Below are 14,464 nucleotides of genomic sequence, written 5' to 3'. Positions count from 1 at the left end.
GTGCTATTGAGTTAATGAGTAATTTGTGCTAGATAACTCTCTGAACACACTGATTACGTGAGATATTTTCTGGGGCTTTCATATCAATGACATGCTGAATAGGTGGAAGATGGTATTTGCTTATGTATACTCATTATTAGCAGGTTCAGGATGAATATAAATCAGCAGAAGGGCATTTTAAAAGGTATTAGATACATGCAGCTCTTACTTTAATGCTTTAAACAGATACTCTTCAGCTTTTAATGCCTTAAATAGTATTAAAATCACTTCCTTTATAATACTTCTATCAGCCACAATTGGCAGCTTTTAGAAAGGTGCCTACACAAAGGGTTTTTACTGGGAGCATGTTTGTGCTAATGGCCTATTACCTTGCACATATTGTATTTTGGTTTCCTTTTGCAAGGTACTGAGCAGTAAACAGGTTTGGACTGCATCATTGGCCTGAAGTAGGAGGAATGTGTTAAGTGAATATGTGATTGGCTTTTTTTGATCTAAAGTGGTATTTAAAGGAATAAAAACACTGTTCTTATATACAGTACACACTTTGCTTTGTATAGTTTGACTTGTTAAAGCTTTTGCTTTATTGAAACCACAACATCTCCAATGCCATAGGAGTTTTTTATTCATTGAACAACAAATGGCTAAATTGATAATTTAGTCTGACAACAGCAGCACAGTGGAAGCTTTCAGAAAAATCAGCTAAATGTATAAAATTATACCCAGCAATCACTACAGACCTTCATTTTTGACAAGATTTGTTCTAGGTACAGATGACTGTAAACTACCTACTGCTGAGAAAATTATAAGAAGCTGCTGCATATTACGTTGAAAAAAGCCTTTAAAGTACTTTAAAATCTGTACAGTCGAAACCTTGCCACAGTCCCTGTTTGTTTCTTTTTCCCAGTCTCCCTTCTCACTGACCACTTTTCAATTTATCTTCCCCAAGTCATTTTTTGTGTAGGCAATTAGGAACATTTGAGGGATTGCTGGATGATTTTCCTTTATTTACATTATGTGAGCAAAAAATTTGAACATTTTGGGAGGATAGGAAAACATGAAATCGTGCTTAAAAAAACAAACACCAAACAACCCAGAAGATAGAAAACCACAATCATGAAATAGATCAACTTTTAGCCCTGGTCACAGTTTCTGCCAAATCCAGGCTGCCTTGATCCATCACCAGTTGTGGCAGATAACAGACAGAGCAGGTTACAGTTGTCAGAGGAGCTTTTTACAGTTGAAAATCAAGGTTTGATAATTTTTACTTTTCCACATGGCTCGAAACCAGCCATCCACAGTAGATTAAAAAAAAAATAAAAATATTGGTGCTATTATTATTTCTGTCTGGCTAAACTTCACGATGCGTGCAGATGAAGATGGGAGGCACAAGTGGAAGCATTCCTGCCTGGCAAATACACTGAGGCAGGGTCACTGTAAGGTGGTTTGCTGGATGCAGACAGCTTGCTGACACACACAGTGATGGAGAAGGGGAACCGAGGCAGATAACAAAAAGCAACCCAAAGGAATGGTCTAGACCTTTGTCAAAATGATCACTAAAGTGGCCTGGCAGATAATCTCTCTCCACTATTGACTTTTGATGATGTACTTTATTGGAGTTGTAAATGTTTCCATTAAATAGTTCAACTCTCAGCCATTATTTTAACAGCCAGGCAAGGAGGAAGTTTGAAATACAGGAAAATGTGTGATTGATCTTTGACCTACATCAAATTTAAATTTATTCTGTTTCCTTTACATACAAATTTTAGGTATGTATGTGAATAAGATAGATGAGCATAAAGTGCTCAAAGCAATTCCATACCATTGTGCACTGCAAACATATCCATATTTCTTTATCTTTGCATGAATTATTGACAGAATGGTGAGACTATTTTTTTTTTTCCTCCCTAGCAGGACCACCTTCCTCTTCCACACTTTGAGCCTAGGTCACAAAATGCACATATGAGCAATGGAGCATGCAGTAATGAGCCACTCTTTTCCCATTTCCCTCTCTTCATTTGCTCCATAAAGAGCTGAGCAGTGGCACTTTGTGGGAATGAGAGATTCCTTGAGCATTTACAGCGCTGTTAGTGTTTAGTTGCCATCATCCCCAGCCAAGCCAAGCCTTCTTTAGGCTGAGCTGGTGTTGGTGTTTCCTGCCTCAGATCTGTGGTTGCCTCCTGGGAATGCTCTGCTCCTCCCAGGGTGTCCCAACATCCCAACATTGTAATATTCACGTGGCTCTTGGTTTTCTGAAGAGCCAAAAATGCTTTACAAAAGCACTGTATCCATCAGCCCCATGGGACATATAGGGACAACTGAGGCACAGAGAAGTGGAGTGACTTGCCCAAGCTCACAGGGAGTCAGAGTCAAGGACCTTTCTTTCTTATTTCTTATTTCTATGTGCTCAGCAGCCTAGTGCTGGAAAGCAGAAGAGAGATCTTCCCCATTTCTAATGGAAAGACCCCAGAGGGGCTGGAGGAGAGCATTGAAATTTTCAAAAGAAGAGAATATGATCCTTCCCTTTCTGTCCATCCTGACCTTCATGGAGAGGACAGCTTGTTTATTGCTCTGAAGTGGGTCTGTGAGAGCCTAATGGTGCCTCTGACACCAGCTGCTTCGTTATCCCAAAGACATTAAGGGACTGGGGAAGGGAGTGCAAGAGACACTTGTGCTCAAGGTTAGGAAGGAAGATAGTCCACAAAAGAGGGCTAAATTTAATTTGAAAAACTATGTGGAGCTATTTCTTCTAATTAACAAGAACAGCCCGAGGAGCTGTTGCGTTTCTTTCTGGTCCTGTATGAGTTAGAGTCAAGTTTTGTGAGCCATGCTTATTTTCAATAGAGTTCACAGCCAGGAAAAAAAAAAAAAAAAACAAAAATACGCTGTAACAACAGTCATTAAAACTAAATATCTATTTCTAAGTCAAGCCACTGTGCAGCGTGCTCTTACCATACACTTAAGGAATTTCCCCACTGCATTACAAGGCTTCTTTGACCATCCCCAGCAAAAACATGCTGAAACTGCAACAGGACAGGAAGAGCAGGGAAGGACAGCAGTCAACTTGAGCAGAGTCATGGGTTCATACTCAAAATAAAAACAAGAGCTTAGCTTCATAAAAACACAGGGTATATAGTGGGTTTCTTGTTGGCTTTTTTTCCCCCCTTCTTAATACTGTTTTGTTTGTTTGTTTGTTTTTAATACAGGTTGTTTTCCCAGTGAGCTAGATTACAGTGGCAAACAGACAAGACATAAATATGCATTGAACAACTTTTTAAACATTCATCCTGCTTTCCTTTGCCAAACACCTGTAAGCTCTGTCAGGGGCGTGAGCACTTAGGGACGTCCTGCTGATGCAATAGCTTCATGGCTTCAAAAACAGAGGTCCACCTCTCCCAGAAAAAGAACTGATTGCCAACAGGAGCTGTCAGCAGCGATCCCACCTCTGTCAAAAGGATTTTAATTGCCAGTATTGATGGGACAAACCTGTAGGATGTTGGCATGGGCAGCAAGGTACCTGTGCAGTTGAGTGTGGTAGCTCTTGCTCGCTATTGCAAAGTTTTGTCCCATCCACATCAGCATTTAAATTGCCTTCAGCATTCACGGAGGTGGGTAATTAGCAACCAGTCACTCTCCCAGTGTCAGCTCAGGGTCATTTCCTTAATGTACATAGACCCTCAGAGGGGGTGTTTACAGTGCCTTCTACTTTCACTTTTTTTCTTTTTTTTTCCAGGGTTTGTTGAGGACGTAGCCCCAGAAAACATATTAGGGTTAAGCCCTGATTAAAAAAAAAAATAAAATTCAAAAATTAAAAATAAAAGAAAAAGGGAAAGAGAGAGAGGGAGATGAGGGAGAAAGAGACCCCTCAAATTTTAAGACTTCTTTAAAATGCATATCAAGAAAAATCTTCTCCCTTTCCTCCCCCCCAAATTAATGATTTCAGAAAAATAACATATATATTTATACATATATATGTATATATATATATATATATATATATATATATATATATAAAATAAGAAACCCAGAGGCACCGGTTTGCATTAGGGCTTAATTTTTTCCAGCTAAATTAAAAATCAAATTCAGGCATTTGGAATGCCTAAGGGGCACAAAAGCAGCACCCAAAATCATTAACTTTTGCACCTTTTATAATATAGCTCAAACCAGTCAGATTTGCTTTTCAAAATTTTGTAGTAAAATAAAAGTGCTCTTTGAGGAAAATCCATGCAATTAAACAGCAGATGCTTAACCCCTGAAAAATAGAGGCTTATAAGAGAAGTGCTGATAGACCCTTAACCATAGCATCATTAGCAGCAGGTGCTGCTAGTTATTAGTTTTCTAAATAGTTTTAATGTAAACAGTATTCTTAAGCTCTAAATGTAGCATAATGGTTGGGATTTGCTCTTTAATGCTTTTTACTAGAAAGATACAGCTCATTTAAAATAGCTGGTAGATACAGAAAGCATAAATATACAGTAAGTTTAGACACTGATTGTACTAAATGCAACAATACAAAGAAGCAAACAGGAACACAAATGGTAACACAATAAAACTGTATTACATTTGTGCTTCAAATATTACAATACATTATGTACAATAGTCCAAAATAAACATCTCATGCCAAATGACACAAAAAGAAACAAAAAAAAAAAACCCAAACAAACTGAAAATCCCAAGAGCAAGCAGAAAGAATCCAGCTGTATATACAGTACCTTTTTAAATTAACATTCAACTCTGAACTGGAGCAATTTTCACTACATACAGATGCAGTCCGCCTTTTATTTCACGCAACCATTCTGTCTCCCTAAATCTATGCTATTCAGTAGGTTCCTGTGTCATTTCTTATATACATGTTGAGCAAAAAAGATAAAAGAAAGTAGTGCTTTTTATTCTCAAAGATGTGGCATCCGATCAGCGGACCTGGGGTGCATAACCTTCTTTCATTAAACCCTCCTCATAGTCTGTCTGGCACAGAATCATGTTGTTCTTCAGGAAAAACTTGTCTCCAACACAAAATCTGAAATTGAAATAATAAAGAGAAGAGAAAAAGAGAGTTTGAGGGTGAATGGTGGGATATGGTCTTACAGGTTGAGGGTTGTAGAGCAAGTGCTGGCTGGACAGCGCCCAGATGTGCATGTGGGAAAGGCCAGCAGAGGAATTGTCCTGGTGCCACAATTAATTGTGTGCTTTCAGCAAAATCTGGTGCATTCAGGCACTTTTGCTTGCCCAGCCAAAGACCTCATTCAAAGCCCAGTGCGGGCTGTGGGAGTCCTGGATCAGGTCACTGGCACACAGCTAAAAACACAATAAATATCCCAGGCTGCTGAGCGGAGTGAAAAGTAGATGTCCTGTAAACCAGAAGGAAGACAAAATATGTGCAAAGCATGCAGTGCAAAGCATGTGCAAAGCATGCAGTGGAAAGCTTGTCTGAGATATCTTGTGTTTGTCTTGTGTCCTTGTAAGAACTTGTTATAATAATCTAGTGAAATATACAGTTGGATATTTCACTAGATTTGATTTTAGTTGGTGATTCTGAGAACTGCTTTAACACACACACAACTTGCTGTAAAGTATATGTAAACCAGAGACACACAGGCATGCAGGAAACAAAAACCCTTTTTCCTTTTTTTTCTGTAGGATTTGATTATAAATTTAGTTACTCAGCTAACTACTCTCTCATGGTATCAGTGCACCTACCTTGTTATGGTATTACGTGCATCAGAACCATCTGATTGCTGCAAAACACCACTGAGAGATTGCATTTGCCTCTCTCTGATGAGCAGGACAATCACACAATGTTAATGCTCCTGCCTGGCTGACTTCAAACTTCGATTAAACTAGGATTTCCCAGCTAAAAAATATATGCTTGAATTTAAGAGGGCTCTTCCCTGACACACCCTGCAGTCCTTCTTCCCCTTGACAAAGCCACTCTTCTGGAAGATGCTTAGGGAGAAGTGAATGGGGCCAGTGCAGAGAAAAAGTTTCCCTAGTGACTGCCTTGGCAGGGTTACATGGCTTTGTTTGTAGTGAACTCTCCAGCTATGAAATATATTGGGAGGCACTGCTTGCCTTATTCCAATTAAAATGAAAGAAAGTAACCTAAATGAACCCCCTAACACTGATGTGAATAAATGAAACCAGCTAATTATGGATCTCAGTACACGAGGTATTGTTTAATGTGTAAGGGATTATAATGTCCTTTTTTTATATAATTTCCAAATGGTGACAACTTGGACACAATTAGGGTCAGATATAAATGCTTGTGTTGTTTACGGTAGATTTAACAGCAGAGCAGCTCTGGGAATAGCTGGATATGTATTTAATTGTAACAATTTAACCTTCAAATAGTGGTGCCTGCTCGAGTTGACCCAATAAAACTCCATAAATGACACAGGCTGACCCCTGATAGTGGCCTGTCTTTATCAGATAGTCAATTTCTAATGATGTTCGAGCAAAAATCTTGGTGAATTGTTACAGATTAAATTGTGTATGGAAAGTAGTCCTTTAATGTTTTGTGAAGTTGGAGGTTTAAATGAGTAGCAGTTGGACTGATTTACATTTGTGAAGATTGGAATGCTAGACAAACAGTGAACCCATTTATTTTCCAACTGGGTAGCTTTGGAAATTTATCCTTATGCTAGCTAAATAGATAGAGGGAAAATAGTGTAATAAAAAAGTGGATTGAAAAGAATTAGCTCTGCTCTTAAAGGAAAATTGGTTTGTTTATTTGTGGACTTTTTTTTTTTTTTTTCTGTGGGATTACTGCCTGCTGCTGATGATGATTGAAAATAGAGATTATGGGAGGATTCTGAAATCTTTAAGTTATTTATGGTTAACACTCTTTTACAGAATGTAGAGGTCCCTATTATTCTTCCCACCCCAATCCTGGTATACTAGGCTACTAACAACACAAAATTATTTTGAGTAGCTATGTTGAAATACACAATTCATACATAATTTGTGTGGTTTTTTTCTAGTTTCCATCTTTTGTATTTTTGTCCATTGACAGCAATGCTGAGAAAAATTCTTTTGTGCACCTTACAAGATTAGCTAAAAGAGTTGCAACCAGTGCCAACATGTAACATTTGTTTTTCCCAAAGAAGTCACATTAAAATCAACAAAAAACAAAGAAAATCCACCAGTGCATCAGTGGGAGATGAAACCAGCTCTGCACCCAGCAGAAAACACTGAACTGAGAATGCTGTTCAGCTGTGTGTATTCCTTTTGTTCCAGGGTAAGACAGAACTCAGCAAAGTAATTTTTTAAGGCATTTAGTAGATGAACAATGCGCTGCTGAAGTGCAGTTCGCTTGCATGGCAATATTTAACACATGTGGCTCTGTGCAACATCGTTTGCATCCAAACCCTGGCTGAAGGATTTTTGTTCCCCAGCCCTCAGAGCAGCGACACAGTTTGAGTTAAACTGCAGGGGATACCCAGGAGTGTCAGGGTGCCTTTCCCAATACAAAGTGTCAATGCCTTTTATTTAGCAATGTTGATCTGAGGAGTCAGAAGTGCTTTACCTGTGTGTGTGCTGGCGTGTGACAGCTTTATGCACGAGTGGCATCAAACACACATGGTTCCACTTGTGCTCCAAGCGTGCAGCTGTCCTGGGGACAGACTGCCAGTGTCTGTCTGTCTGATAACCTGTGGGTTGGGGTCTGCCTGCATGGGAAAGCATCCTCTGGATGGTCCCCTGTGCCTCGGGGGAAACTTGTTGCTGGTGATGCTAAGGGTTCGCATTCTGAAGCTGTTTTCATATTGCACAAGCTCGGTGACAAGCATATTTGGCTTGTGCAGGTCCCTGGGTGTTAAATGTGTGAATTGTGCATGCATTAGGTGACAAAGAGGTAAGCACCAGGTGAAAAACCTATAATCCTGGCGTGCTGGCTCCCAGGTGCAATGGGACAGGGCAAGTAAGCACATGAAGTATGAGGAATTCTGGCCATTCACATATTCAAACTTATTTGACTCTCAAAACCAGATTTAGCCTCTCCTGAAGTGAAAGAGCTGTAACCACTTCATATTGGGCTTGCACACTGCAAGATTTAAACCTGGCTCAGCTTTAAAATGGGAGGGTAAATTGAAGCCTAGCCTCCCACTAAGGTTGGAGCTTTTTTATGGAATTGGCACAGGATGTAAATCAGGGCACAATTTGGGCACACACATTGAATGGAGTGGAGGAGCATGTTAAGATGCCACTGTGCTGGGAGTATATAATTAGGCAAGATTATTACTCTTCTAGCAGGCAGATGGTAGTCTTCAGCCTTCCCTAAAACCCTCACCCAATTTTTTTTAATAGGCATGCAAGATGAAGAGGAAAGAATATACAATAGGCTGCATTAACATGCCAGATTGGACTGAGCAGCATAAATTGATAATAGTACTTTTGACACGACTGTGACATTAGTAGAATGACCATTATGATTAACCTACATCCTAGAGCCCCTGTCATATTTTACTCTGGCAAAAGGAAGGCCATTTATATTACAAAATGACCTCTGTTATAACCTTGTTTGGAAGGGAAGGTGTGCCTAGACTAATCACAAGAAGAATAAAACTTCTATTTTGAGAAGTAGCTCTTTCATTGTTCAGAACAGATATTTAAGGAGATCTCACTGCTGTCTGTCATCTTTTCTGATGCACAGGACACATGTCAAGGTACTGAAGACTACTTAAGAAAGCAAGAGAAATATTGCTGTGAAGGAAGATGCTTCATGTGTGCCTCCTCTGTTAATGCCAGATCTTTGTGGCCATGGAAAGAAATAAAATCTGGAAGCATTTACTTGGTTTCCTGAGGATTAAGACAGTTCAGATTTACCACACCCACACCCTGCCCCTCTGCTTTTTGCAATCAGTAACTTGGGCTCTCTTTTCCCCTTTCCCCTCTTTTTAAATGTTGAGCTTCCAGCAGAACTCACGTTAACGTTCACCTATGTGCATCACTGAGAGAACAAAGCCACTCTTTTACACCACAGATCATCAGTCCACACCTGTGGTTTATTAGTCCTGGGGTTCTGTCAAAATGTCCATTTCAAAGGCTGGAAAGTGGGAGCTGCGCCTGAGTTTGTACATTTTCACCAGAATACACAGACACAGAATCCCAGCTCAACTTCAAATGGCAAACCTCAACTGGGTATGCTTTTCATGCAGTGTTTTATAAAAAGGCGGGTATGGACAATATGTTAATTTGTATTCTAAATTTTGAGACAGACAATGAAGATAAGCAGTACTCAGGCCTTCAGAATTTATAAAATGACCACTCATGCAAAAATCTAATATTGGTGTTTGAAATAAGGATGTCCCTGGCATTGTATTCCCTGCTTGACAGAGAACAAAGGCAGCATTGTGTGGGCATTTTACACTTTATATTGGAGGTAAGTGTTTACAGCTACATCAGGACAGCAATTTCGATGAGCGTGTAACCATTTTTAGCCCAGTTTCTATTAAAACAAAGGCAATTGCAGAGAGAAGGGTAGAGCAGGCGATTTAAACACCTCTCAGCCATAGCAGATGGGGGTTTTAAGCCCTACTCTGAGCTGACTTCAAACGGCAGAGAGAAAAAAATCACAGGAGCAGGGAACAAGGTGCTAAAGACGGCGGCAGAGTGAGAGGAAGGACACACAAACTCGGGAAGTGGGAAAGCCGGAGGCAGGCTGGCATCATCTCTGCAGTCAAAAGTGTCGAAAGTGTCAAAAAAGGCACAGCTGAGCCCACTTGCAAGATTTTCCACTCCGTTTTGTTAGTCACACACACGCAGCCTGACAAAGTGTGAAAGGCAGTGTCTGTTTACAAGTTTGTTTTTCCAGTGGTTTCCTTCCCCCACCCTTCCACCTTTAAATTTTCAGCAGAAATGAGGTGTATTGAGGTTACTGTCAACGTGGGGTGAAGGGCTTCTGAGGAGAAGCTAAATATGTTTACAGAGAAGAAAGGGGAGCACTCTCACACCATTAAGCTGTCACTAAGCTCTGCAGGTACTTAGGCGATGGAAAAACTTCAAATTAGGAGTAAGCTGGACAGAGACATGAGAGATAAGAGGATGCCAAAACCTTTAGGCTAGGAGCAGAGCTTAATATTCACAAAATTGCCACAGCTTTAAGCATCAGTATCAAGAAAAAAGTGGGGAAATATCTCAGAAACTGTCTGGCTGGAGCAATTAGATCCTGGAGCTGAATAGGTTTATGAAAGGGAAAATAGGAGACAGTGCCTGTTTGACACCAGGGGACGAGGCTTAGTGGCTCAGGAGCTGTGTCCAGTCTGTCTTCCTGGAGCACAGGGTGTGAGACAATGCCTTTTTCTCCTCACTCTGAAAAAGTCACATTCAGGAGGCCAATAAAGGCACTGGCAATGTTGTGAGTTGGTTCAGAGCTGGAGTTCATGGCCTGAACAAAAGTCCCCTCAAGTGAAGGCAGCCTAATTACCATCCACAGCGAGGCGTGCACTGGATGGTGAGCTGTAGACACTCAGAAATAATAAAGCAAACAGTGGAGTTGTCCATAAAAGCAGAAAAATCACTGGATCATCACAAAGAGCACTGGGCAAAGTAGGGCAGGCATCTCTCTGGGCCAGGACCAACTCTTTAAAGGGTAGGAAAGTGAGGGTCAGTCAATAGCAGGAGCAAAGGATGGGCTGCCCCAAGGAGCAGCATGATGTGTGCTAATATAAATATTACCTAGCTTGAAAAGCAGGAGATGGAAGGGAGCAAGGGCCCAGAACATTAGAAAAAAATTGAGTGTTGGCAAAGCAGTGCAATCTGAAGAAACAATTCTGTATTCTCATGAACATTGCAGGAATTCTGTTAGGAAAGAGCCTGAATGGAGAAAATGAAAATGAAATGTGGAACCAGAGAGCACTACATACTCTGGAAAACTACTGTAGAGAAGGACCCAAAGGTTTTAAAATTTAATGGGGGAAGAAAATGTGCATTTGGGGAATAAGGCTAAACAAGTTCTGCAATAGGTGGTGAGCCTTGACACACCTATTGGTGATTTTTGGATATATTTGATCTGTTTGTGAAAAAAAAATGTTGTCTTCAATAAATAAATTGCATATTGGTGCAGTTAGTGGCTGGAGCAAAAGGAAAAAGGAAACCTACAACCCCTCAATAACATTTTTTTGTGTACAAAGGGGCAGCAGAAACTTTAAAAAGTTAAACTGAAGTCTTGTAAACACATCCTTACACAGAATCTGCTGTGTGGTTTTGATTAGCTTGAGGGGAGAAAGAGAAAATGATCCTAAAGGACAACAGAAACTATTAATGAAGCGGTGAGTGACAAGATTTTTTTCTGTTTAAAAGAGACCATAAAAAGGTTTCATAGCAGATCTGAAAATCCCCAAGCTGCTGATGGGCCAGGTGTCTAACAATGTGGAGGTTTATTGTTATTCAAGTGACAAAAAACAGAAGATTTGAAGCTATTGTTGAGAGAATGCTTTGCCATAGGAACCACAGAAGAGCTATGCTGGAGCATCCATGAAATAGGATCTTTTCCTCAGAGGGCCACTAGTCCCAAATTGTGAGGAAGAAAGGAACCCTACAAGCAGTCTGCTTTATTAGGCTCCATGAGAGCTATTGCAATGGAATCAGGATTAGGGTCACTTCTGAGAATTTATGGAATTCTTTGAAACACCTGGAACCACTCCCTGTTTTCACTAGACGAACTACACTGTATTTCAGGTAAATCCGTTCTTTTGTTCTCAGTCTAAGACACCTGTAAGACTATTTCAGCAACCCTTTGCCCAAAATACATGCAAAGTAAAAATCAAATAAAAGATTAGATTGAAGTCTCAGGAATAAAAAGGCTGAGAATTATTAAATAACCCAGTTAAGCTCCATTTCAGAAGCATCTAACAGCACTTTTCCAGGGGGATCAGCAGCCCCAGGGAACACCACAATGTGTGTTAGCTGCAAAGTGAAATTGCACATTAGTTTGCAGTTGTAATGGTAAAAAGAGGAATATTAAAAATATGCATAACAGCTGTGAGGTTTTTTCTGTTTTTTTTTTTTTTTTTTTGTTGTTTTTTTGGGTGGTGGGGAATAAAAAGAAAGTTCACTTCCTCAGATCCAAGCGTGCTAACTATGATGAAAATCTTTTGCACTCCGGCTAACAAACATTGTCTGCTTTGCTTGACTGATGAAGATTAGCTGACTTCTTACATTAAAGAAGTTTGTCTTGTATGGGCTGAAGTGACAAGACAATAACTAAGTGCTAATTGTGCATAACCAACACTAAAGATATGCAGCCCCATTATGGCATGTAATAAATGAAGCGAAAAACAGAAATATATTAGGGGCTTTAATAATGATACCAGAAGTGTGGTTTGGAAAAAAAACAGGATGTGAAGGGTTTAGGAAACAAAACCCAGGACACTCTGTGTGTGTGTCTCTTAAACGGGTACTGTGGGAGCCTCTGCCTGCCTTGCTTAGCTTCTCAGTTCTGTGGCAAGACAAAATTGATATAGGACTTTAAATAGCATTAGAACCTATAATTACTTTGCATTATTATATAGTTTAAGCAGTGGTTATTACTTGCCTGGTATTTTAATTTCCCATGCAACATGATGAAAAAGGTCAATTTGGCTTTTTTTAAAGAGCGTAATTGTAGCGTGCTACACTTATTAGCAGCTGTACATTTTATGGTTCTTTAGGGATGTTTGATTTTTAAATGACTACAGTGTTCAAAAATAATACACTGCAGGACAAGGTGAGTTAGGAAAGCTTATTTAGAGCTGTGTCTAGCTTTGCCATGTCAGACTATTATCTTCCTAATTTTTCATTGCCTCTGTAAAAATGTATATCTTGCGTTTGTTCCCAACTGAAGGAAAAAAAAATGAATGCTATAAAACGCTAAATAGGATCATGTAATAACTGAAAACTAACTGAAAATAATAGGGACGTTAAGGGGTGGACATAATTGGCTCTCTCACTTCCTAGACCTCATAGAGGTCCCTGCTTTAATCTCTGGTGGAGTCAGAAATGGAGCTCCTGGTGAAATCTCCAGCTCCACTCGCAGTGTGGCTGGTACAAACTTGGCTCTATTCACCTCTGAGAAAATCAGATGTTACAATTTTACCATTTTTGACATTCGCTCTCCAACTGTGCCATATGGGTGATACTTCAGAACAGGGTGTCAGGTTTGGATCCCTGGGATTTTTATAACCTACCGTTTGGATATGGAAATAAAAATAGGACTGTAAGAGGGCCAATGCTGCTACAGAGGAAATGGTGGGAACAACATCTTTTAAATTTAAATGATTACAGCTCTGGCAACAGGAAGAAACAATGTGTACTTTAAAAGAAATACATGTGATAAAAATGAAGAATTAAAGTGAAATGAATGCAATAATGACAAATGGTACTGTTATGCTCTTCTGCAGAAAAGGATCTCAAAGACCTTTATAAATATTAATTAATTAAACCTGACAGACAGCCTTTTGAAGGAGAGGAAGTAACATTACTCTTTTTTATTGATGTGGGACTTGAGGCACAAAAAGTTTTCTGGCCAAGGTCATGGAAGATGTTCTGTATCAGTCCCAGGAACAGCATCCAGGTTTTACTCTCCATCTTGGGGTTCTATTGCTGGAAAGTGGATGTGTGCCCACACCAGTGCTAGCACTCAGCTTATGGAGCAGACCCAAGAAATTCTCTTACCTCTGATTACAAAGCTGGCATGCAAAACAGTCCAGGTGATAAACATTGTCCTTTGCTCTCATCACCATCTCAAAAGCAGGTATAAGCTTACTGCAGGCAGCACAGTTTCCTGTAACACCAAATAACCTGGAGATACAGAAAGAAAGAGACTCTTGATTCACTTTCTTTATTTTTATTTTTTTAACTATTTGCTATTATTTCCCCCCACAGCCTGGTCTTTGGCTGACTTCCCAGCACACCTCCTTTTGGAAAGGCTGGCCTTTGGTGCTTCAACTCTGCCCGATTTGCAGCACAAAGACACAGCCTTGCCGAAGAGAGCTTTATGACAGACTAATATTGCACCTATTGTGATGCTATATTTTTTTTCCTGCAGGTTATACTGACCTTTCTTGATAAAAGAAACATCTTGTTAAACTAAACAAAGAAACAGTAAACACATTAGGGACGTTACATAACTGTGCAGGCAGAGGTCAAGCTGTTTGCATAAGTGGGAAGAGTCTTCTTCTTAGATCCTGCCGTGCAGGAGAGAGCCACATAACCTTGGCTTTTGGTACTGCTTATTACTAAAACACACTCTAGCTAGAAAAGAAATAACACTTGTAAAAGCCAACATTCTTCGCATTTTTGACATCTAGTGCTAAAAGCTTTACCACTATTATTAAAAGAACATTTTATGAACAAGTCATTTAAATCGTCAGAAAGCATTAGTGGTTCATGCACCTTACAACCCTATACCGTAGTTATTGCTATGATTATGTTATTCAGGTAGCACATTAAAGTAAATGAGGCTGTAAACTATATATAGTCACATCAGGAGTAG

At 39.8% G+C, this 14,464-nt stretch overlaps 1 protein-coding gene across 3 annotated transcripts in view; it reads right to left on the bottom strand.

Annotated features, from left to right (window-relative positions):
* Nucleotides 1-599: 599 nt before the first annotated feature.
* LMO3 (LIM domain only 3) overlaps nucleotides 600-14,464 on the bottom strand; it is a 59,285-nt gene continuing 45,420 nt past the window's right edge. For all 3 annotated transcript variants that reach the window (XM_058804989.1, XM_058804988.1, XM_058804987.1), the window contains 2 exons: nucleotides 13,645-13,770; nucleotides 600-5,014 (listed from right to left, as the gene is read on the bottom strand). In XM_058804989.1, the coding sequence (XP_058660972.1) occupies nucleotides 4,909-5,014; nucleotides 13,645-13,770 (232 nt within the window). In that variant the 3' untranslated portion in view covers nucleotides 600-4,908. The remainder of the gene's footprint in view (nucleotides 5,015-13,644; nucleotides 13,771-14,464) is intronic.

This window comes from Ammospiza caudacuta, chromosome 5, assembly GCF_027887145.1.
Source record: "Ammospiza caudacuta isolate bAmmCau1 chromosome 5, bAmmCau1.pri, whole genome shotgun sequence".
NCBI classification, from domain to species: domain Eukaryota; kingdom Metazoa; phylum Chordata; class Aves; order Passeriformes; family Passerellidae; genus Ammospiza; species Ammospiza caudacuta.
This window is presented reverse-complemented; position numbering and strand designations above follow the sequence as displayed.